The sequence below is a fragment of the Rattus rattus genome, chromosome 1 (assembly GCF_011064425.1).
Source record: "Rattus rattus isolate New Zealand chromosome 1, Rrattus_CSIRO_v1, whole genome shotgun sequence".
NCBI classification, from domain to species: domain Eukaryota; kingdom Metazoa; phylum Chordata; class Mammalia; order Rodentia; family Muridae; genus Rattus; species Rattus rattus.
In genome coordinates, this window is record NC_046154.1 from 22,436,737 (window position 1) to 22,460,820 (window position 24,084).

Here is a 24,084-nt window from a genome sequence, read left to right on the forward strand (position 1 = left end):
GTCAAGTAGTGAACTCCGGGTTCATTGAGAGACCCTGCCTCAAGAATTAGATAAAGTGTTGTACAGAGAACTCAACCTGACCACCTAAGTTTGCTTTCTAGGATCCACATGATAGAAAAAGAACTTCCACAGGCTCTGACCTCAATATGCGCCCGGGTTGATAAATACACATAATTTAAAAACATTTTCTTAAAGGTAGGGCTAGGGAGACGGCTCGTTGCACAGCAAGTTTGAAGACATGAGCTTGGTTCCTCAGCAGCCACAGATGTGGTCGTCTGCAGTTCTAGGTTCCGAAACAGGATGGGGAACCAGGTAGGAGAATTGCCCGGGGCTCACAGGTCAGCTACCCTGATGTACACAGCGGTGAACAAGAGACCCTGTCTCTAACAGGTTGGGAGATGAGGACCGACATTAAAGGTTGTCCTCTGACCTTCAAATATTCAGGATGGTGTGTGCACACACACATTTACACATACACACAGGAACATGTGCATGTGTGAACATACATGCATACACAGATTGACTGTGGAAGACATCGCGTGTCAACCTCTGGCCTCCACACTCATGTGCACAGACCTACACGTGCACACACGGAACTTAGAGCAGTGGCCGGCCTGGCGTGTCCTGGCCAGCAGCCGGTGACACAGACTTACTTGGTGTCCTGGATGGGCTTGTTGTTCACTGTCTGCCACTCTGATGCCCCTGCTTCTCGGGAGTAGATGTAATAACCCAGGAGTTCCGAGCCACCATCCACAGGCTCCCAGGTAAGGGACACAGAGGTCTGGGTGTTTCGGAAACTTTGAACTTGAGCCGGAGGAGGGAGAGTCGCTGGGAAACAGAGGAGCAGAGGGAGGACACTGAGTTATGGTTCCGATAGACGAGGAGGCGGGGAGGAGGAGCATGGGGGATTTGGGAGGACTTCCACAGCAGTCAAAGCAGTGGCTAGACTCCAGACCTGCTCCAGAGCTTTGGGACCACTCAAGCTGAGTGTGTCTGTCACTCATTCTCCTGTCCTACAAGCCGTCTTACTTCCTAACTCAAGCTCTAAGGCCGGCCAATTGCTCTCTCCCCTTCTTCTTCCTTTTCTCTCCCTCCCTCCCTCCCTCCTTCCCTCCTTCCCATTTACCCTTTTCCAATCCTTAATTTCAGTCCTTTCCCAGCTTAATTTCAGAGCTTAATTTCCCAGCTTTTCCCAGTCCTTAATTTCAGTCTTAGAAACAAATCCCCCAAACAACTTGAGTTTCTATTCTTGAAACTTCTGTACTGATTTTTTAAAAAGATTTATTTATTGATTATATATAAGTACACTGTTGCTGTCTTCAGACACACCGGAAGAGGGCATCAGATCCCATTACGGATGGTTGTGAGCCACCATGCGGTTGCTGGGATTTGAACTCAGGACCTCTGCAAGAGCAGTCAGTGCTCTTAACCACTGAGCCATCTCTCCAGCCCTGTGTACTGATTTTTATGGTTCCCAATGACGAACTTGCTTGAGTTGGGACTTCTGTGACTTGCTAAATGGATGGACAGATGTTTGTATGTATATATGGAGGTATGCATGCATATAAGATGGATGAATGAATGGCTCTGTGTGTGTATATGTGTGTGTGTGCATATATGGGGTGGGTGGATGAGTGCGTGTGCATATATAGATGTGTGTGTTCATGTATGGAGTGGATGAGTATGTCTGTACATATATGAGGTGTGTGTGTACATGTATGGGTTGTGTGTGTGTGCAAGTATGGAGTGTGTGTGCATGTATATGAAGTGTGTGAGTGTGTGTGCATGTATGCGGGGTGGGTGAGTGTGTATGTGTATGTGTGTGTGCATGTATGTGGGTGTATGGGTGGGTGAGTGGGTGAATGGGAGGGCTGGGTAGAAGTTGATGATCCTGGTGTTCACTATTGTGACCCCCACAGGAGAAGCCATGAGGAGAGGGGCATTTTCTCCTTCCACTCTTCTCTCTCTCTCTCTCTCTCTCTCTCTCTCTCCAGTAAAATCTACTTTTATAATATAATACAGGGGTTGGGGATTTAGCTCAGTGGTAGAGCGCTTGCCTAGGAAGCGCAAGGCCCTGGGTTTGGTCCCCAGCTCCGAAAAAAAGAACCAATATATATATATATATATATATATATATATATATGTATATATATATATATATAATACAAAGAAATGTCTTAAATGTCTTTTATTTTTTTCTCTCCTTTTTCAACTTTCCTTTCTTTTCCTGAATTGTACCAGTGTCTTCTCCTGGTCTAGCTGCTGCGGGCATCTAATCACAAACCATTCATTGTTGAGGCCCATAATCAAAGTTAAATGTTGATGAGACCAGGATCAAAGGAAAATACTGACTGCCCACTAACTCATCATGTGTGCTACAGACACACAGACTACAGTGCTTTGAATGAGAATGGCTCCCATAGGCTTATCTAGGTGAATGCTTGGTCACCAGGGAATGGAACTGTTTGAGAAGGATTGCAAGGATCAGGGGGTGTGGCCTTGTTGGAGGAAGTGTGTCTCTGGGGGTGGGCTTTGAGGTTTCAAAAGCCCATGCCAGGCCTAGTTTCTTTCCAGCAGCATGTCTGCCTGTGTGCTGCCATGCTCCCAGCCATGATGATAATGGACTAATCTCTGAAACTGTAAGCAATACTTTTTTTTTTTTTTTGGTTCTTTTTTTCGGAGCTGGGGACCGAACCCAGGGCCTTGCACTTCCTAGGCAAGTGCTCTACCACTGAGCTAAATCCCCAACCCCAAGCAATACTTTCTTTTGTAAGAGTTTTCTTGCTTGGTTATGGTATTTCTTTACAGCAATAGAGTGGTGACTAATACACACAGACACACACACACAATTTATATATAAACATATATGGTTTATATGTTGAGTGTAAATGTGTGTGTGTGTGTGTGTGTGTGTGTGTGTGTGTGTGTGTGTGTGTGTGTGTGTGTGTAATTGAAGCAGGGCAAATCCAGGGCTCCGATGTTCTCTCCAGGCAAGACTTACAGCCACCAGACTTTTCTGGGACAGCTCCTCAAGGATGATGGCTACACCAGGGAGCCTTCAGATCTGATTTTCCTCAAAGAATGGGAAACCTCAGAATCCAGAGGCTTTAAAGTAGGAGAGGCCTTGAGAAATTAGGGTAGGATGGAGCTGCCATGGGGAACTCAGGAGAAGTCAAAAGGTGGGGGAGGCAACAGTCACCAGGGCTCCCAGAAGGGTGAGCTTGGCAAGCGACCACACTAGGTCTGCCTGGAGAGCCAGTTTTCATATGGTCTGGCCATTGTGGAGGAAGTGGGGCTTGTGTAGGAAGTCCACCCATGTAAGAGGCTCAGCAGAGACCTTAGGACTGAGGGTCACTCACTCACTAGCACCTGTGGACCATTCATCTGGAGAGAACACCCATCACTCCCCAAGCCTGCTGCCCAGAGAAACATGATTTCTGACACCTCAAAACTCTATAGGTTGGAGGCCATATTGCTTTTCAGCTGCAGTGGTAGGGAAGCAGGCAAGGCCCCTCCCTGAAGCCTGAGTTCCCAGCCCAGGTTTGACAGTCTAGATAGTCTGTCTTTGTCTTCCATGGAACAGCGTTACTTGGTACCTGGTTTGCCCTTCAGGGTGACAGGCTCGCTGGGTTCTGAGGGATCACTCATGCCATACTGGTTCAAGGCTCTCACTCTGAAGACATATGATTTCCCCTTCTCCAAGTCCAGGAGGGCGAATCTTGGGGACTTGATGGGTGTTTCTGAGCTGATGGCCTCCCAGGTTCCACTGCCTATGACAGACTGAAGAACAAGAGAGGCTGGAGTGGGCTTAGCGGCTTCTGGAGCCTGACTGTGGGCTGGGCCCTAGCCCTGCTGGCTTCTAGAGCAGCTGTCTGCAGCGTCAATGGCCCCTGAGCATCTGATTCCTCCTCTGTCTGCTTCCTCAACCTCTCCTCTCTGATGCCTGTTGAGCCCCTCACCTAAGGCATGGCCAGTCCTAACTGTGGGTTCCACTGTAGCTCATACAGTACTAATGGCATTCAAACCTGCAGTCACTTGGGCCCAAGCCCTTAGAACGGGAGACCCTGATCTACGTGTTAGCCACGAGGCCAGTGGACTCCACCTTCAAAACACATCCAGGGTCTAATTCTAACTCTTTACCTCCCACTTCCCGACACACCCTTGATTCAGGGCATCTTCTCCGGTTGCCTGAATGACTTGTGTAGTTGACCCCTGACACTTTAACTTTTAACTTTTCCTTCCCTTTCTTCTTTCTTCTCTTCCTTCTTACCTCCTGTCTTTTTGCTATCTTTTTTTAATTAAAAAAATATTTTGTTTGTATATGTGTGTGTGTGTGTGTATGTGTGTGTGTATGCACATGTGTGTGTATGAGAGAAAGAGGGGGGGAGAGAGAGAGAGAGAGAGAGAGAGAGAGAGAGAGAGAGAGAGAGAGAGAGAGAGAATATCCAGAATCCAGAAGGGGGCATCCAATTCTGTGAATCTGGAGTTACAGGTGCTTGCGAGGTGCTCTGGTCGTCTGATGGACTGCCAAGTCATATCTCCAGTTCCTTTTTGATTTTTGAGACAAGATTTCATGTAGTTCAGGCTGGCCTAAAACTCAGCTGAGGCTGGTCTTGAACTCTCGATCTTCTTGTCTCTCCCTTCTAAGTGCTGAGATTACAGGCACGTACCGCCATGCCTCACTCCGGTCTTTTCTTCACAGGCTGTCAGAGCGACTTCTATAGCCACTGTCTATGGCTGCTGTCTGTTCAGAACCCTTCCTGCCCAAAGCTCCCACGTCCTGCCCACGGCTCCCACGTCCTGTTACAAACGCTGCGACTCGCTTCCTATCCGGCCATAATTTACTTTCCTTTATCCACTACATTAGTCTTGGGTCTTCCTGTTGCTCTCCAGAGGCCCCGGTCTGACCTCTGGGCCTTTGTACTTTGCTGGAGCCTGTACCAGGAATGTTCTAGAATGTCTTGGCTCCTTACTAAGAACTGGGAAGGCCTCCAGTCATACCTAAGACGCCAGAAGCCTCCCATTTTACATCTCATTCCTTGGCACCCAGACTTTTGTCCTCAGTTTGTTTCTCAGACCCCCCCCCCCTCACCGTATCCCTAGGGTCGGTCGGTCTCAGCCCACGTGAGGAGAGTGGATGACTAAGGCAATGGATTCTCAGGAAGGCCCTGCAAGGTGAGGTGGATGGTAATTTCCTCACCAGGGAGGGAGCGGAGGTGTTGAGGTTTTTTGATAACATGTCTGAACTCGCCCATCAAGCAGGATCTGGACAGGGCGTGCAAACTCGTGTGAGCTGCACGAGCTCCCCTTTCTCTTCACTGTATCAGTGGCCCAGAAGGCAACTGTTCCCACGCCTCTGGAAGATGGAGGGTCACCAGCCACAGTGCAGACCCTCTGACCCTGCCTCCCTGGTTCTTCCCCAAGGCCCACATGGCTGTCATGGCCAACAAAATCACCACAGGCTTCAGTGGACGCTACCGTGCACTTCCTGTGTGCTGGGCTCTGTTCTCTCTGCACATTCGGGTGACACACGCATCAGATCTATAAGGTGTATATTGTTATTATGTACACTGTACCAGGGGAGAAACGGAGGCACAGAAGGGTGAACACGATTTGCTCAAGGCCACGCTGTTACTGATTAGGGAGGCAGGCTTTGAGCCCAGGCAGCCTGACCCCAAGGTCAGATCTGATTCCCACAGTCTAGGAAACAAATCTCTTTTGCACATATGTTTGTGTGTGGGGGTAGCATGTGCCCGTGTGTGGAAGTGTGTGTGTGTGTGTGTGTGCAGTCAGATGTCGACACTTTTCCTCATTTGTTTTCTACCTCGTTTTTTGAGACAACCTCTCACTGAACTCTGAGCTTATTCACTGGCTAGGCTGAGTGGCCAGAGCAGATCCTTCTGAATGCATTCATGAGGTAAGAGGAGCTCACCGCCATGCTGGTTTTCTATGTGGATGCTGGGTATCCAACAGTAAGTATTTTAACTGTCTTCCCAGCTCCACAAATATTCAACTATCTCCAGGCCTCTTAGGCCAGAGAATAAGGGTGAAGAGAGACTCTCTGGGTAATCAGATATGGGGATTCCTCCCTAGACATTTTGAATTTACGGATTCAGTTAAGGCCTTGGGACATCTACTAATTCAGACTCTGCCTTCAGGGAGGAGACTGAGCCGCCGCAGTTTCCAGCTCTGTAGTACCATATTCACAGCCCGGCTATGTGTGGTACTCTCCCCTCACCCTCTCTATTCCCCCACACCCCCCATCTGCCCACCCCTACCCCTCACCCCCTGGCAGACTTTCCAATCTAAGATGGAGGACGCCGAGGCACTGACGAGCTTAGAGAATTGGCTGAGGCTCTTACAGCAGAGATTTGACTGACCCCTGTCAATGCTGTCCTCTGATCGGCCTTGTCACCTTCTGGCTCCTTCACAGTCTCTCCAGCTCTGTCTCTGTCCCTAGTGAGTATCGCTTCCTAGAGCTAGACATGCCTCACACCCCTGTCTGATAAATACAGGCCTCACTTCCCACCCAACATAGCTTGACTCTATGCCATTGACCTGGGGGTACGGCGGTGTCTGGGAAACCAGGGGACTTCATTACTGTTATAACTGTCTGACCGTAGGGAGCATTATTTGTGAGTATCTAGACTTTCACCATGTAGTCCATCCTCCTGCCTCAGAGTAAGGCTTTGCTCAGGCCCTTCCAGGCAGTAATTCCCATCTCTGAAGATACCAAGGCTGTTCCTGGGGTTCTCCACATTCTGCTCCTCCTCCACAGACCCCAGAGCCTGCCTATCCTGGGGGTGTTCCTCGCTCCCATCGGTACCTTTTCCAGAGTGTAAGTCAGTGGGGCTCTGCCCCGGGGGTGTGGCTCCTCCCAGCTCAGAACTGCATAGGTGTCTCTGACCTCGCTGGCGTGGACATTGGTTGGGGCTGAGGGAATGGTCACAGCATCTGGAATGAAGAATCAATTAAAGGAGAGATGAGTGGGCTCTCAAAGAGCCTCAAAGACCCCTAATTTCAGCCCTGCATTCCACAGAGGGTGCTAGGAAGCATGGGATGGTGGGGAGGGGAGGGAGGAGATTGTCCTAATCTATCCAGCAAACCTAGACAGAGCCAGTACCAGACTCCGGTCCCCTGAGGCCTTGCCCAGGTCTCTTCCCTTGAAACTCATTTATTCCACACAGAAGCACAGCCAGTCAGTCTACAGTGACACACACACACACACACACACACACACACACACACACACACACACACACACACACACACACACACACACACACACACACATGCTTGGTTTCCTCTGGCTAGACCCTCCTACACCCTGAAGGTGACTAGCTAGCTCCCTGTTCAGTCAGCCAATGCGGGCAAGCTCCAGAACTGAGCAGAGCCAGGGAAGCTCACACATACCTTCGAAATCGTTCTTGCTGATGGTGATCTTGCGGCCCAGGTCAAAGGGAATCTCTAGGAGGCCGGATGGAGCATAGGGGATCGGATCAGGAATCGTCAGTGAGTCACCTCAGGTTCTGTATCCTGCCTGGTCCTGCTTGGCCCGGCAGCCCTAGGTCTGGGCCTGTTGGGTCTAGCTTTCTTGGAGTCCAAAGTGGGTGCTGTTGCTCGTGGCAGATGGAGAAAGACACTGGGGCTGTGTGCTTGGACTCCATGGAGTTGGGGCAAACCCAAGGAGGGTGGCTTCTAAGGTCTGGGAGAGCTGTGTCTCCAACACCCCCAGACATAGGGCTTTTGAGGGCACCTCAAGTAGCAGCTCTGATTGGAGCTTGGATAGGTGTCTGTTGGAAATGGGTTTGGTGTCTTCCATCAGACTAGCTGTTTCTTCCCTCTCTGAGGAGGGGTTCCTAAAGACAGGACTGTGCCTCCTCCATCAGACTAAGGGTACCTAACTATGGGTTCTCATCACAGTAGGCCCTGGGCACTGTCTTCTCTGTCTGAGACTAGGGCTTCCTGGAGGTTGGTTCGGGAGTCCCTTTGATGATTAATGGCTTATTTTTATTTTTTTTAAGATTTATTTGTTTATTATATATGAGTACACTGTAGCTGTCTTCAGACACACCAGAAGAGGGCATCAGATCCCATTACAGATGACTGTGAGCCACCATGTGGTTGCTGGGATTTGAACTCAGGACCTCTGGAAGAGCAGTCAGTGCTCCTAACCACTGAGCCATCTCTCCAGCCCATGAGGGTTGATGTTAGACTGTCAACTTCGTTTATAATTACCATGGCAACAAACCTCTGAGTGTTTGTGAGGGAGTCAAATGAAATGGAAAGACCTTTCCTAAGCATGTGTCTCACCATTCTATGGGCTGGGGTCCTGGACTTAGTAAAAAGAAGAAATTGAGACAGCCAGTGGTGGTCACGCCTCTCTGTGGGCTCCTGGGTTCATGGCTCATCTGCTGTGATGGACTGTACCCCCAAAATGGAGCCCAAACAAGCACTTCCTTTCTTAGGTTTTTTTTTTTTTTGCTAGGTAGCTTTGCCACAGCAGTTTCAAGGGGAAACCAGGCCACCTCTTCCTGCCTGAGGCAGTCCCTTCTGAGTGCCCTGCCTGAGTCCCTACAATGCCCCCTCAGGATCTTACCCATCTGCTTCTGGACTGTATCATAGTCACCCATGACAACTGCTGCTGAGGCCTTGGAAGGGAGACTGGTGCCGGCCTTGCTGATGGCTCGCACTCGGAATCGATAGCTCTGCCCTTCAACGAGGCCTTGGATCGGGCACCGGCAGGTTCCCCCAGGGGCCTTAAGGCAGGGCACCCACTCCTCCGAATCACCCTGGCACCTGTGGAGACAGACCCTGGCTTTCAGCCCTTCTCAGTCTATTTCCTGTGCACAGGCTGCAGCTCCCTTGTGACCATGCGAGTTTTCTCCCATGTAGAAGCCTTGCTCCAGCAGAGACCTTGACACCCTTCACTGTCTCCCACCACCACACTGATTGGAAGAGCCTGCCATGTCCCTGACACCATGATGGGCCCTTCACGCCTACCGCCATATTGTTCTCCCCTGTCCTTACCAATCACTCCACAATGGAGAGAGAATATCTTGCCTATTGCATGGATACATTACCTGTCTATTAAAAAGCCTATAGCCTATGGCTTAGGGAGGAAGGATGAGAGCCAGGTAAGATCCACTGGGCAGATGTAAGGAGACAGATGAATGGTACCTGACCTGAGCACAGGTAACCAGCCAGCCACGTGGCAGAATGTAGGCTAGAATAAATGGGTTATCTCAAGTTGTGATTCTAGTCAGAGAAGAGCCTAGCTATGTGGACAAGGCATTTGTGAATATATTTTGAATCTGAGTCTTATTTCTAGGAGCACGGGGCTGGGAGGAAGAGGCAGACCCTAACTTCTACAGGGCATACGTACTTCGAGAGCTAGGAAACTGAATGCAAGCCAAGGATCACACACGGCAGTCACTTGGCCCACTACTCTTAGGCCTGGTTTTCTCACTAGCTCCAACATCAGTGTTTATAGCACATGGAGGTAGTAGTGAGGTCTGTCTCCCTGCCCACCCTTCCATAGCACATGAATATCGAGGTGTCTCTCTGCACACCCTTCCCCACTCAGTGTATCCCTCTCTGGCATCTGACCTAGCCACCAAATGTACAGGTACCCAGACTTTATCTATCAATAAAGACACCAGTGGCCAATGGCTGGGCGGAATGAAAAAGGCCGGACTTCCAGGTTCCCACAGGTAGGAGAGAGGAAGAGAATCAAGATTCTTGGGGGAGAGAGATGAGACAGACTTAGAGCTGCAGGGGAGATCTTCCAAAATGTAGGCAGAAAAGGAGAGTAGTCCCCAGAAGGGCAGCCCGAAAGCATCTTGGGAAGACCAATGGGTTTCTCAGAAGGTAACTGAACAGCAAAGTTAAAGGTAAATTTGGAAGGTGTTTAGCCAGGACCAATGGAGGGAAGGGCACACTAGCCATGGGAGGCTAGTACCCAGCCACTGAGCTAAAAGCACATTAAAAATAAACTAACGTGTGTATGTATTTCATCCACGGATCCGAGATGACTCCTGAATGGGTGTGCACCTGCAAATCACCGGGAGCTCAAAACGGTTTAACAAAACAACATGCTAGCACGGAGTTTGCTTTTTCTACCTCTCGTGCACCCCCTCCCATCTGCTGTTAGTCAGTACCCTGCCCAAGGGGCTCTGCCACACCAGAATGCAACTCACAGCTCAATGGAATAGCCAGTAATGGTGCTACCCCGGGTGTCGCTGGGTGGGACCCACGTCAGGGTCAGGCAGTCTCTATGCACATTCAGACACCGGACATTTAGTGGGGAGCCTGGGGCTCCTGGCTTCTCAGCTGCAGCATCTGAATCCCGGAAATAAAAAAGGGTTCATCCCCAGCCTGAGACCATTTGAGAGCTGGATGTCCGTACCCCCAACTCATTTGACCTCCTTTTCCCTTGAGTCCTCCAGGGTCTCAGTTCTGACTTGGAGAGCCAGTGCTGGGGACTAACCTGGCTGCCGCTACACAGCAGCGTCTGGGAGTGCCCGTTTTTTTACCAAGCACCTGAACAGTTGACATAATTAATCTGTGGGCTTTAGAGCAACCTCCATTTGGGGGGTGGGAAACTGAGTCTCACAAAGGTATAGCAACATGGTCAAGGGTTCATGCTCACAGAGTGACCCTGTCAGAGGCTGAATATAGACAGGGTCAAGACATCAACAGTAAGGAGGGCCTTCCAACACTGTACAGAGCCCTCCCTCCTGGTCCCCGCCACTCCTGGTCCCCACCACGCCTCCTCTTGGCGACTGTGGAGACTTGGCTGTGTCCTTTAGATCCACAGAATGCTACTGCAGGGACTCTTATAGACCAACCCCGGCCTCCTCATAAGAGCAACTCAAGTTCCAAGATTGCAGGAGCCTTGGATGAAGAGGTCCCCTTACCTCTTATAAAGACGTAGGCACTCTGCTCCTGCGGCCCAAAGGGGGAAGAAACTCGGATGGTGTAGAACCCCTCATCCTCCTTGTAGGCACAGGACACCTTCACGGATGCCTGGCGGTCTGTGTAGAGTATCTGCCTGCGTGTTGAAGACCTCAGTAGCTTGCCTGTGGATGGGAGGAAGGATCAGTGTGGACTCATGGAGTGGGGGGATCCTGGCCTCACCCAGGAGCTCATAGAAGCCTGTGGCTTTGGAGACCCCGGAAGGTGCAGGAGAGGGCTGGTGTGGCTGAAGGCTGAGACTCAGGTGGGTGGTGGATGTAGGTGTTGAGGGCTTTCAGGGATCTGACCATGTGGACTCTGAACTCTCCTCAAAGAGATCAGAAGGACAGAATCAGGGCTCAGTGAGGGTGGGGTTGAAGGAGAGTGTTCAGGGTTAGGAAGGCAGTGAGCAGGAGAATAACTAGGGGGGCCGTGGGAAAGAGGAGCCTGCGTGAGCTGCAGAAACTCAGTAAGGAGGCTCAGCGGACAGAAGTAGTGTTTGTTTTTTGAGATAAAGTCTCCAGCAGCCTATGTGTCCCTCTGACTCCTGAGTGCTGGGATGACAGCCATACACTTTCACGCCCCATTTATGGGGTCCTGGAGATAGAACCCAGCTTCGTGTATGATAGGCAAGCACTCTATCTATGTAGGTAGTGGGCCTTACTGAGAGATAGGAGCTCAGTAAAGGACCAGGGTCTCACACAGTGAGGAGGGCAGAGGTCAGTGGAGAGACTCCAGTCCGTGACCTTGTGTGGTGCTCTGGGAGCAGCCTTGCCCTGAGCTGCCTTGGAGAAAAGACCTTGCTCCTCCTCCCTGTCAGCACGCTGTTCCGAATGATAGACAGTTTGGGAACACAGCCGTCTGTTATTGCAGCTGTCCCTCAGGCTCCCCTACTCTACCCTGCCCAGCAGGTGCTACCTTCCTAGGCTCAGGACAAGGGCACAAGGAGGGTGGGTGGCCGTGCTCCTTGCCCTTAGGCTGCAGGCCTGGTCACAGTCAGGATCAGGGGGCCAGCTGCCTGCTGTGCTCACAGAGTAGCCTGCTCTAGCCCTTTTCCCGGGCCACCCAGGAGCTCTTTATTCTGAACATGTGTGTGCATGTGCTCAGGAGAGGGGCATGGCTGACCGCTGGGGTGGGGGTGGGCGTTGTCCCTGGGTTGGGAAGGCCATGGGCTCACCATCTCTGAACCACTGGATTCTCTCCTCAGCGTCTAACACATCATCTGAGAACAAACAGGTCAGGGAGAAGGGCTCTTTCTCTTGGGCAAAGATTGGCTTCAACACCGATGTAAACTCCATGCTGGGGCCGAACATAGATCCTAGAAACATGAGATCAAGGTCTTTTAAGACACCAACCTGTTCTGCGTTTAAATGGGAGCAAGGACTCTTCTGGGCTGTCCCATTCCTCTGGGTCAGGAGTCACAGTTTGTTCTCTTTCTTACAAGACGGGGTTCCTCCATGCAGAACTCTTCATAGACCAGGCTGGCCTCAAACTCACAGAGTTCTAGCTACCTCTGCCTCCCCAGTGCTGGGATTAAAGGTGTGCACCACCACAGCTGGTGATTTATAGTTCTTAAAAGTATATCAGTAGGGAAAAACGTCCTGGGGTGGGAAGGGGGGAACCAAGAAGTCAGCACGTCAGTTGGGGATCAGCACCTGTGACAGCCTTCCATCCAAGGATAGGCTTTGAGGGCAATGGGGACTCTTCTGAGAAGGACTGTGGGGATCCCACATGCCCTATTCCCATCTCTAACCCACTTACGTTTAAAGATCTCTGAGTCAAAGCCAGCGTCTTTTCCCAGGTAAGCTGCAAAAATAAGACAGATGCAGCTGGAGACATCTCAGACCCCACAGTCCTCCTACACTTGGGGACATGGTTGTGGGTGTGGCCTTGAGTTCTGACTTGTCAGTGGCCCCTGCAACAGCTCTGGGGAAACCCCTTCATGTTCCTGTCCCTCAGTTTCTTCCTCAGCAAAATGGGAGCTGTAATTGCTCCTCAGTGGGGTGGGTTATGAACAAATTGGGTTTCATACATAAAGCCCCTGGTCAATGCCCAGCACACAGTAGGGGCCCCATAAATGCTGGTTTTCCTCTTCTGTCTGAACTTGCTATGGGATCATATAGGGTCCTCAAGGGGGAAATCCTGGCCAGATTTTGGAGGAATCATCACTGATAGGGTTGGCTGGAGGTTCAGAGTGAAGTGGACATGACCCCCAGAGACAGCTAAGAGCAACTGCCCGCTAGCTTAACTCTGTCAACTTTCACAGATGGGGAAACTGAGGCCGAGTTACCCAGCTAGCCCCAGTAGCCTGAACCATGATGTGCTCCTGGCCCCCAGAGTGAGATCTGGAAGGGGTACGGGTAGGTTCCAGGTGATACACAGAGCTGGTGGGAGACTCGGTGTTAGACCCTGGGGTCCTGTCTCCCAGCAAGGGAATATGCATAGAGACCCCCATGTCACCATGGAGACAGACAGAGGGCAGCAGCAGAGTCTCTGAGTTCATGCCTCTAGTGGGGATCTTTGAATTGTTGGCCTTGATGGAGGGAGGGAAGGGCAGAGGTATGGAAGGAGGGAGGGAGGCTGACTAGCGAGACACAGTGTATGACCTTGGGTTTCACTCTGGGCATAGCCTATGGGGCAGCTCAAATGTCTACACGGAGAACCTGGCCTGGTGACAGGGACAGCTGCCTCCCAGGAGCTATCTCAGGAATGCACAGACAGTAGAGGACTGCAAAGGACAGTCTAACAAGACTGTGACAGGCTAGGAGGGCAGGGCTGGACAGCTGCCCTGGTCGGGCAGGGGAAACAGACAGACGTGGGGGGGGGGCAGAGAGGAACAGAGAGAGAGACAGAGACAAAGAGACAGAAATAGAGATATAGAGACAGAGAGACAGATACACACACACACACACACACACACACACACACACACACACACACACACGCACACACTGAAAGAATAGACCACCTGGGGCCTCTCACTCCAAAGCCCTTAAGGCCAGGTACGGCATTCACAAAGGGACAAAAGACAACATCTTCTCCCAAGAGCTGCCTGTCAAACTTATCTGTGCCAGTTCACTGACCAGCCATGAGCATCTGAGGAGGGAGCAGGACTCCATTGTAAAGCAAACCACACCTCCAAGAGGTTAGAGGCTGGTCCAGGCCCCCCATGGAAGCTAAGGCAGAGCCAGAATGGGAGCCCAGGTCTGGCTGAAGCCTGTGTATCCGACCTGCTGTAAGCTGTGACTTTTGAATGGTCACAGAGCAATGTCGAGGAGGGATGAGTCCAATAGGAAAGCACACAGGAGAAAGCCAGGAGGGGCAGTGGGAAGGGAGTAGGGAGGGCATAGCCTTTGCTCCTGGGTGCTCTCTTGGAGGTCCTCATCTGGGCCAGCTCTAACAGGCTATGGAGATGGGCTGCCAAGGTCCCCTAGAACAGTTGGCTGGGTTCTTCATGGAGGTCTGTCAGGGGCAGTGAGGCCTGAAATCCGGTCTGTTCTGTCCCCCACTTGTAGGACAGTTCCCCTTTCTAATCCATTTACCTACATCTCACAAAGCTTAGTGACTGAGCCATGCCTGTTTGACTCTGCAGACAGAGGTCAGGTCAAGGCCAGCATAGGATAGAGACAGACTGTATGTACTGATGCATAATGAGAGCTCTGGGGAGGGGTGATCCTTCCTTCTCCTCCCGGTGGCTCTCCACACACTCCCCAGGGACAGAGCTTCTGTCTTCTCATCAACTTCCACCATCAACTCACCTAGTTGGCCTTGCTAGTCTGAGAGAGGAGGCTCTCTCAGTCCAGAGGCCTCCAGGTCCCCAGTCTCAGCTAATGTACTATCTTAGGTTCATGGCTATCTGATGGCCATCGGCTTGTGGGGCCTGGTCTGTTGGGGATGGATGGACTTACTGCGGATGAGGACTTTGGCAAAGGAAGAGGCCTGGCCAAAGGCGTTCTTCACCAGCACAGTGTAGGTGGCTGAGTCCTCAACCGTGCACCTGAAAAGGAGGGAGGGGGGAATCCCAGAGGATGCTAGGCTCCATGAGGAACACACACCCCACTGGGTGTGGCACGCGGGGAAGACCTAGGGCTGTGTGTCGTTGGGATGGACCCTGGATTTCTGTGAAACACTAGGGATATGACACGGGAAAGGGCTCTGAAAACATCATGTACCATACTGCCCTGTTATTACCAGAGAGGTGGAGCGATTCTCCCAGAGTCACCCAGCAACTGACATTCAACCCAGCCGTCTGCACCTAGTTCAGGCTCTGCCTTCCGGCCCTATTGACATCTCCACATCAAAACTCATGAACAGAGTTTCCTCCATTTACACTGGGCAGCAGACTTGCTGAGGCCTAGGTCCATGCCAGAGCCAGGCACAGTGCCCACACCTTCTGTTTCAGGCCCGGGTCTCATCACCAGCCAGAACAGCCCCGCATGTGCCCCAAAGAAGCTTGACTGATTCCTGTCCCAGGAACCCTGACGGAGTAGGCGGGAGAATGTGCCTCTCTGGCCCCATCAGCAAACCAAGAGCCCTTCGGTACCCTGCGTTCCCTGGCACCTCAGGTAAGATCTCTCTTGCTCAATCCACAAGTTTCCCCCTGGTCCCTTAGGCCCTCTGAGGATGGCTAAATCGGGGTGCCAGAGCCCAACCTCAGTGGTGTTGGGATCCGAGTCATGGGGGATGGGCCGCGCTCTGCCTGTGTTTTTACCTCCTGATCTCCAGGGTGAGCAGCCCATAATTGTTGGTGATTCGGTATTTGCCGGCCGGAAAGAGGCGGGGATCGATCTGGATGTCGTCCTTGTACCTGTGGAGACACAGTAGCTGTGGTGAGTTGGTGGGACGCAGCTTTCAGACCGGGATTCCAGCCTCGGCAATGTCCTGCTCCCCATCTGGCTAACCCCCTGGTGGAACTTTCATTGCCAGACTCAGTTGTCCTCACCTGGAAAATGGGAATGCACTGGGCTGGCCCTGTACACCGGGTTGCCTCTGCAGGGCCCCTGGGCCCCTGAGATAGGGTAACACTTCCTTGGTCCTGCTCACTGTAGATGCTCAAAGAAGATCCATTTGAGTCCGGAGTAGCTGCCAGAGGTGCTCTCGGGCACACCAGAGGCAAGGCCTTGTATTTGAACTCCTCTTTGAGGGGCCTGTACCAATGAGAGCTCTAAACCTCTCTTTATAACTCCCCAGGGCAGATGCTTATAAGTACTGCTATTTATTTATTGAAGTTTTGAGATTGGGTCTCAGGTAGCCCAGGTTAGCCGTGATTTAGAAATACAGCCAAGGATGACCACAAACCGCTAACACTCTTGCCTTTGTCTCTCAAATGTTAGGGTCGTAAAGTGTGCAGCTACCAAGCCTAGTTGCTGCTGCTTCCCCTTAGTTTTGAGATTGGGTCTCAAGTAGCCCAGGATAGCCTTTTATTTAAAAACATAGCCGAGGATGACCACAGACTGCTAATACTACTGCCTTTGTCTCTCAAGTGCTAGGGTCACAAGTGTGCAGCTACCAAGCCTAGTTGCTGCTGTTTCCTCTTTCTCTCCTCTCCCACTTCCCCCCACCCCATCCTCCTCTATCTCCCTCCCCTCTCCTCCATCCCCTTCCCCCTCTCCTCTTTCCAAGCTCCTCCTCCATCTTCTTTGGAGACAGGGTCACTATGTAGTTCATATGAGCCTTGGACTTGAGATCCTCAGGGATCAGCCTTTTGAAGGCTGGGTAACAGGCATGCACCTCCATATCTGGCTTTCTTTCTCTAATTTTAGCTCTCAATTAAACCACCCAAGGAAAGTTAAAGGTCTTTGCCTGGAGCTGGGGGTGGGGTACAGGCTGCATGTGGGATGTTTGCCTAGCATGCATGAGGCCCAGGATTGTCTCAATGACATCGAAGGCTTTTTATTATGGGCAGTGTTGGAACGCAAGCCTTGTGGGGCCTGCATCAGAGAGCATATGTTGCTTTGCCATATCAGGGCCCTCTAATCCAGTGGTTTTCAACCTGTGGGTCTCGACTCCCTTGAAACTCCAGTGACCCTTTCACAGGGGTCGCCTGAGACCATGGGAAATACAACTCATAGCAGTAGCAAAGTTACAGCTAAGAAGTAATGAAAGCAATGAAATAATTGTATGGTTGGGGGTCACCACTATATGAGAAGGTGTATTAAAGGGCCCAGTGTTAGGGAGATTGAGAATCACTGTTCTAATTCTAAAGAGACAGGATTTATCCTGGAGCATCCCAAAATACTACCTGTCTTCTTGCCCTGCCTTTGGGAGGCTGGTTGGTCCTATGACAATGGTCGACAGCAAGTGGGGACAGGTGCCACAAGGCCACAGCTGACCCATTTTGCGTCAGTTTGACCTCCTCTGTGTCCTGTGGCTGGAAGAAAGCTGGGAGGCTGTAGACAGAGCTGCCGGTGGCCAGTGCTGTGTCCCAGTAAAATTAGGAGTTCTGGCTATAGGACCTGGATACTGGTGTTGTGTGTGTGTGTGCATGTGTGTGTGCATGTGTGTGAGTGTGCATGTGTGTGTGCATGTGTGCAGTGTGCATGTGTATGTGTGCATGTGTGTGTGCATGTGTGTGTGTGCATGTGTGTGAGTGTGCATGTGTGTGTGCATGTGTGTGAGTGTGCATGTGTGTGTGCATGTGTGTATGTGCTTATGTGTGCATATGTGTGTGTGTGCATGTGTGTATGTGCTTATGTGTGCATATGTGTGTGTGTGTGTGTGTGCATGTGTGTGTATGCATATGCATGTGTGTATACTTCAGCTAGGCATTGACTCCTAGGCCTATAAGTGCTAGGCAAGTGCTGGACTAGAAACACACCTCTAGTTTTTTGTGTTCTGGTGGTGGCAGCAGTGGCAGCGTTGGTGTGTCTCAGGGGTGAATGCAGAAATGCCTCTTGGGCTCAAGCATAGGCAGATGACGTTGAAGAAGAAGGTGTCTTCTTGCAGACAGAGGGCGCCCCAGCCTCAGGACCAGCCTTCTTGGCCCTGGCCTGTTTCTCTGGCTGCTCTATTTATCTCCATGGCCACGGAACAGCGGCACATCCACGCTGTCCCCAGGCTGTACCCATTTAGGAAAGGGGCCCAGCTAAGTTCTCCTGTGGGGAGGGCAGTGCCTAATCTGGGCACACATCTCTCTAGGCTCCGAGGGCCAGGCCCACTAGCCACACCTGTCGGAAACATTCCAGACACCTCTGGCTGTCCAGGGTCTGCCTTCCTCTCAAGGCGCAGCAGCTGCCAGACCCTGAGCCTCATCCTGCCTGCCCCTCCAGCCTAGCGGCCTCAAGAAAGTGACTTACTATTTGCCTAAAATTTCCATTGTTAACTTTGAGATACCTTACTGGGCAGCGCAGGTCAGTTTCAGACTTGTGGCCTTCCTGTGTTAGCCTCCTGAGGCCAGGGATCACAGGTTTGTGTCTCTATGCTTATTCTCCTGGTATATTTTGATTACATGGTCTATTCTTTCTATTCTAATATATTCTATCTATCTATCTATCTATCTATCTATCTATCTATCTATCTATCTATCTATCCATCTATCTACTTATTGTTTTTTTGAGACAGGGTCTTACTCTTGTCCTAGAACCACTGCCTTGCCTTTTTTTTTTTTAATTAAAAAAAAAAAAAACTTATGTGCAGGAGGTATGTGGGGAATTGTGTTAATGCAAAGCCCAAAGGAGCCAGAGTCTTTGACTTCCGTTGAGCTGGGGTTGCGGACAGTTATGAGCTACCAACACGGGTGCTGGGAATTGAACTCTGGTCCTTTGAAAGAGCGGTATTCAGGGTTGGGGATTTGGCTCAGTGGTAGAGTGCTTGCCCTAGAAAAAGGCAAGGCCCTGGGTTCGGGTCCCCAGCTCGAAAAAAAAAAAAAAAAAAAAAAAAAAAAAGAAAGCGGTATTCATTCTTAACCATGAAGCCATCTCTCCAACCCTAGATTACATTTTTGTCCTTTTTTTCGGAGCTGGGGACCAAACCCAGGGCCTTGCACTTGCTAGGCAAGCGCTCTACCACTGAGCTAAATCCCCAACCCTAGATTACATTTTTTAAGGGTACTTCCAGCAGTTGCTGTCTCCTCCCTTTGCCTTTTCCTAGCACGCCTCTGAGCACTGAGCTCCCCCAAATACCCAGGGGTATTCTTGGGTTTCTTCTTGTTCATGCGCGGCGGTCCCAAGTATGCACCATCTTGAGAACAGATCCCACCCCCACCTCCACCCCCGCCTGCCCTAGGTAGCAAGTCCGTCCTCAGCGACTGTAACCGAGTGTCAGCCTGTCTGCCTCACTAGGGTAACGCTGCACGTTTGAGTCCTCTCAGTGCTTCTGCATCTAGGAAATGCTCAGTAGGTGCTGAGTGAACACACTCTCCTGACAAGCCTGGCTCTTGATCAGGAACACGCCCTCAGAGAGCAGTCTTATGGTTCTGATCCAGGATCACCAAGCCAGGAACCTCAGGGGTCACCAAGTCAGTGGGTCTGGCCTTGGCTTCTACCCTCTCAAGAACGCTTGGCCCTGTGGTGCTGGCCTTGCTAGCTGGAGCAGAAACCAGCCCCCCTCCTAGAGGCTCCTATGGAATGCCATAGATGTGGGCTTAAGTGCCAGGGTGGGTGGGGCTTGGCCACAGGTAGACAGCCAGCGGTTTCTGCCCTGCCCCCTGCTGACTTAGCCCAGACTTGAGTTGGAAGCAGACCTCTTGCTGGGGCCAGCCACTGGCAGGTGGGACTGCCTTGGTCTCCACAGCACCCCGTTGCCCAGCACAGTGTCCAGTGCATGACTTTGAAAGTGTGCCAGCTGGAACTGGCCAGCCTGGAGGCCAGCTTCCTTTAGATGTCACTCTTGGTTGTGACCCGCCTACGTTTCCCCTCTTCAAGCACCTGTGTGCTTTAGGTTAAAAACAACAATAAAACAGCAGACCCCTCCAAAACCCTAACCTGTTGCTCTCTTGCTTTTGTGACTGCTAGGAGAACCCCCAAATCTGAATCCTGGTCCACTTTGGCTATGCGACTTCAGATAAGGTTCAGATGGGACCAGAGTGCCCGTCTGTGTAAAGGTGGTCCCAGCGAGATGATGCCTTCTACTTCTGTTTTTGGACCATGTAATATTCACCCTCCTGCTACCATGCTGCCTCTTCTGAGGAGCCAGGATAACCATTTCCTTCCTCTCTCGCCCTCTCCACAATGATCTGAGCAGGACCCTGAAAATACTTCTCTGTGGCCAGTTCTCCCTGGGCAGAGCATTCTTTAAGGCCTAGGATGTTGATTCTGATGATGACTATTGTTGAAACTCCTTTCTTAATCTGTGGCCTGCTGGCAATGGTTCTAAGACCCAGCAGTCAGGGACTCCACTCTGTGGACAATGGCTCCTTAGGAAGTGGCCACAAGCACCCCATCTCCAGCACCTTGCTCAGAGGATCCCCCAGCTATAAGGCGTCTGGGGTGCTGGTATGCTTCAAGAAATGCTGTCTCCTGTCTTCCCACTTCTCTTTTCTAGACGTGACCCTCCTGCCTCAGTCTCTTGCGTGCTGGCATCACACGCATGCGCCACCAACCACGCCTGGTTCTTTCCCAGCTTTTGTCAAGTTCTGAGGCACTTCCGCGGGGCATTAAACCCTTAGCCTGAATCAGCTGCATAAGGGTCCTCGGCCTATTATCTGGGTTGGAAGCAGAAGCAAAACCAGAAGCAGATCCAAGGGGTTAAGTCATCTATCTGTGGCCACGCCCTGACTCCGTGGCAGGAGAGAAAGCTAGGCCTGGCTTTTGGCTCACTCTCTAGATCTGAGCCCATCCTCTCAGCAGGGTCCTGCCCTCCCCACCTCCTCCCTGGCTTCTGGGCTTTCTCTTCTGACTCCCAGAACTGAAGATGCCCAGCACAGAGCAGCTGCCTTCTCAGGTCACGGAATCATATTTTTACAAGGGCTGGCTCTCCAGGGGGCTCCAATCTTCCCCACCCAGGCTAGGAATAACTAAGTCCCAAGCCAGTCTGAGACTCTCAGGCAGCTGTCCTTGCTCTGTGTGTAGGGTGGGCGGAACTCAGAGTCTGCCTTGCTGAAGCAGAGGAACCTTGGGTGAAGATGGGAGACCCCCGAATAACTCGAAGACTCGTCTCCAGCCCGAGGGGCTTACCAGGTGACCTGGAAGGGATATGAACCCTGGATGGTGCAGGTCAGCAGTACTGTGGTGTACTCCCAGACAGCGTGCGATCGAAGTGGGATCCAGAACCAGGGGCCCCGGCCAGAGCACAGCTCGATCAGTTCCTTGGCCTCCAGGACCTTCTGCTCTGTCTGGAGGTGAAGGGGGGGGGGGTATGACTTCAAGAGGCCAGGGATGGCTTCCCTACCCCATTGCCCCCTGACATTCAGACACTGGTTGAGCCCTCATCCCCACCATCTTGAGGCAGTGCTGCTCAATGGGCAGGGAATGTGCTCTAGGGAATGTGTTAAGGGAGTACAGGCAGAGCCTCATTCTTATCGCCTATAAAAATGAGGACAATGAAGAGACTTATTTGCTCATCTCTGTAGGGATTGTGGCGAGGAGTAAATCAATCCGTGAAGCACACAGGGGTTATGTAAAGAAGCCCTGTGAAGTGTGACCTGGGCAGGGCGCAGGGAAGGGACCTCAGACCTTCCACAATTGGTCTTCTAGACCCTAGGAAGTCACTCTAAAAAAAATATAAGCTCAGGGTTGGGGATTTAGTTCAGCGGTAGAGTGCTTGCCTAGCAAGCACAAGGCCCTGGGTTTGGTTCCCAGCTCCGAAAAAAAGAAAAAAGAAAAAAAAAATCTAAGCTCATTTGATTTCTACCTCAGCGCAGAGCTGCCATAACCACATCCGAGTCACAGAGGGGAAACTGAGGCCCAAGAAGAGCCTGAACTTTTCTCAGGTCACCTAGCTAAGGGTAGGGGCATCAGAATCGGAATCTAGGGCCTTTTCCTGACTAAAAGTGCAAAAGGGGGAGGAGTGAGGATGGAGCATGGGCAGGGGTCAGATTCAAGGCTGCGGTCTCCCCAGCGCCTGCCTCACCCGTTGTCGCAGTGCCTTCCAGTCTCGTCTCTGACGCAGCAGCCTCTGCGTCCGTAGGAAGGCCATCTCCATCCGCTCTAAGTCATTGCCAAAGCCAACCCGCTTCTGTCCACGCTCCTCCAGCTCTACTCTGGTGGTCTGGCGTCTCAACTTAGCTTCCCTGTAAGACAGGACGCAGACATACCGTAGAGGCTGGAGCAGTCCTACCCCGCACTCACACGCTAGCGGTACTGGAAATACCCTTTAGGGAGAAGCACAGCCTTGTATCCTTGGATCTGGCAGACACAGCGAAAGGAGACTGGGGGATGTGGCTCAGTTAGCAGAGTGCTTGTCTCAAATGCACAGAGCCCTTGGGTGTGATCTACAGTGCCGTATAATACACATGCTTTCAGCCCCAGCACTCAGGAGAAAGGAGGACCGAAAGTTCAAGGCTACCTTTGGCTATGTAGCAAGCTTGAGGCTAGCCTAGTCCAGGTAAAACCTTGTCTCAAAAAAGTGCACATGTAGCTGTGTGCGTGTTACGGCCAGAGTTTAGTGAGTGTGTAGTTAGGAACGGAGCGTGTAAGACTGCTTAACAAACAATTGGCCGATTTTCAATGTGTCCCAGTGGACAGATGTCCCCTCCTCATTTCACAGGGCAGGAAAGTCCAAGGACTTGATTAAGGACAGCATGGCTGTGTCCCAGAGTTTTGGTCCCTCTGATCACACTCAGGCATGCAGGGCCCTTCCCTTGCTTGTGTGAGACTTGTGAATGTTACCAGCCCGTACCCCATGACCAAAGTTCCTCTCTGAAACCTTGTGGTAATGAGACTGGCTGCTTGGGGACAGTCATTTCTTGCCGTGGGGACTTGTCCAGGGGGTGGTGTGAGACTTGGCCTCACAGTGTCTGGTTCATACTCCTCTCAGGCCTTCTCTTCCAAATGGAACTTTGGACAGATCCATTGTGTGTCAGTGGGAGCCCACGGAGAGGTAGGGGACTGGAGACCAGGGACAGGGTCAAGATAAAACAGCCCTTCCTTGTCCAGTGACAGTGTGACTTACCAGGACAACTCTGAGGAGGCTGTGAGGGCCAGGGCAGCAGCCAGGGCATAGTCTTCAGCGCTGAACTGCTGTTCCTCCTCACTGTCAGGAGAAAGGGAGGTCACGGATCTTGGGGGAGTTTCCTGGGGTCCCTGAGACCATGGCCATACATTAGGGTACCAGAGGCAACCTTGAGCTCCCTTCTCAGACTGAACCTCCCTCTCGATGTGGGGGTCTCAGAGAGCAAGGATGTCTCCCTCCACCCCCGGACAGGGCTGAGCCTCCTTTTAGGATATGAGGCATCCCCTAAGGACTTGTGTTGACAACTTAGGCCTCAGCTGTTGGTGATACTCACTGAGAAGGGGCTGCACCATAGGGAGCATGGGGGCCACAGGACCGCAGGGGCCACAAGGGTCACAGGGACCACAGGACCACAGGGACAACGGTGACCACGGGGACCATGGGGGCCACAGGACCATGGGGACAACAGTGACCATGGGGACCATGGAGGCCACAGGACCATGGGGGCTACAGGGACCACAGAGGCCACAGGGACCACAGGGGCCACAGGACCATGGGGACAACAGGGACCATGGGAACCATGGGGGCCACGGGACCACGGGGACTGCAGAGACCACAGGGACCATGGGGGCTACAGGGACCACAGGACCACAGAGACCATGGGAACTACAGGGACCACAGGACCACAGAGACCATGGGAACTACAGGGACCACAGGACCACAAGGACCACAGGGCCATGGGGGGCCACAGGAACTGTGTACTCATTATTACCAATCCCTAATGGGTTCAGTTTGGTGGTTTTATAGAAAGCAGAAGAAAAACATCTAGAGGTGTAGGAAGTAGGTTATGGGGGCTTTGCCTTGGTCCAGGCTCCACCTTCCTCCCTTCCTCCCTCATTCCCTCCTTCCCTCCTTCCCACCCTCCCCCTTTCTTTCTGTGTTCCTGGCTACCCTGCCAGCACAATGTTTGTTCTGCCTCTCCTCAGCTTCAAAGCAATAGAGCTAAGACTGGAGTGCACCCCATAAAGCCCATAAAGGGCCAGGCAAACAAACGCTAACAAAATAAATCAACAAAACAAA

At 51.7% G+C, this 24,084-nt stretch overlaps 1 protein-coding gene across 1 annotated transcript in view; it reads right to left on the reverse strand.

Moving 5' to 3' along the window:
- Positions 1–24,084, reverse strand: part of Myom3 (myomesin 3) — a 47,591-nt gene that overhangs the window by 23,058 nt on the left and 449 nt on the right. The window contains 14 exon segments of the mRNA XM_032888180.1: positions 654–828; positions 3,597–3,780; positions 6,827–6,954; positions 7,414–7,467; positions 8,600–8,799; positions 10,200–10,341; positions 10,920–11,081; positions 12,134–12,274; positions 12,718–12,762; positions 14,865–14,953; positions 15,668–15,763; positions 21,069–21,226; positions 21,964–22,123; positions 23,005–23,085. Of these exon segments, the coding sequence (XP_032744071.1) occupies positions 654–828; positions 3,597–3,780; positions 6,827–6,954; positions 7,414–7,467; positions 8,600–8,799; positions 10,200–10,341; positions 10,920–11,081; positions 12,134–12,274; positions 12,718–12,762; positions 14,865–14,953; positions 15,668–15,763; positions 21,069–21,226; positions 21,964–22,123; positions 23,005–23,085 (1,815 nt within the window).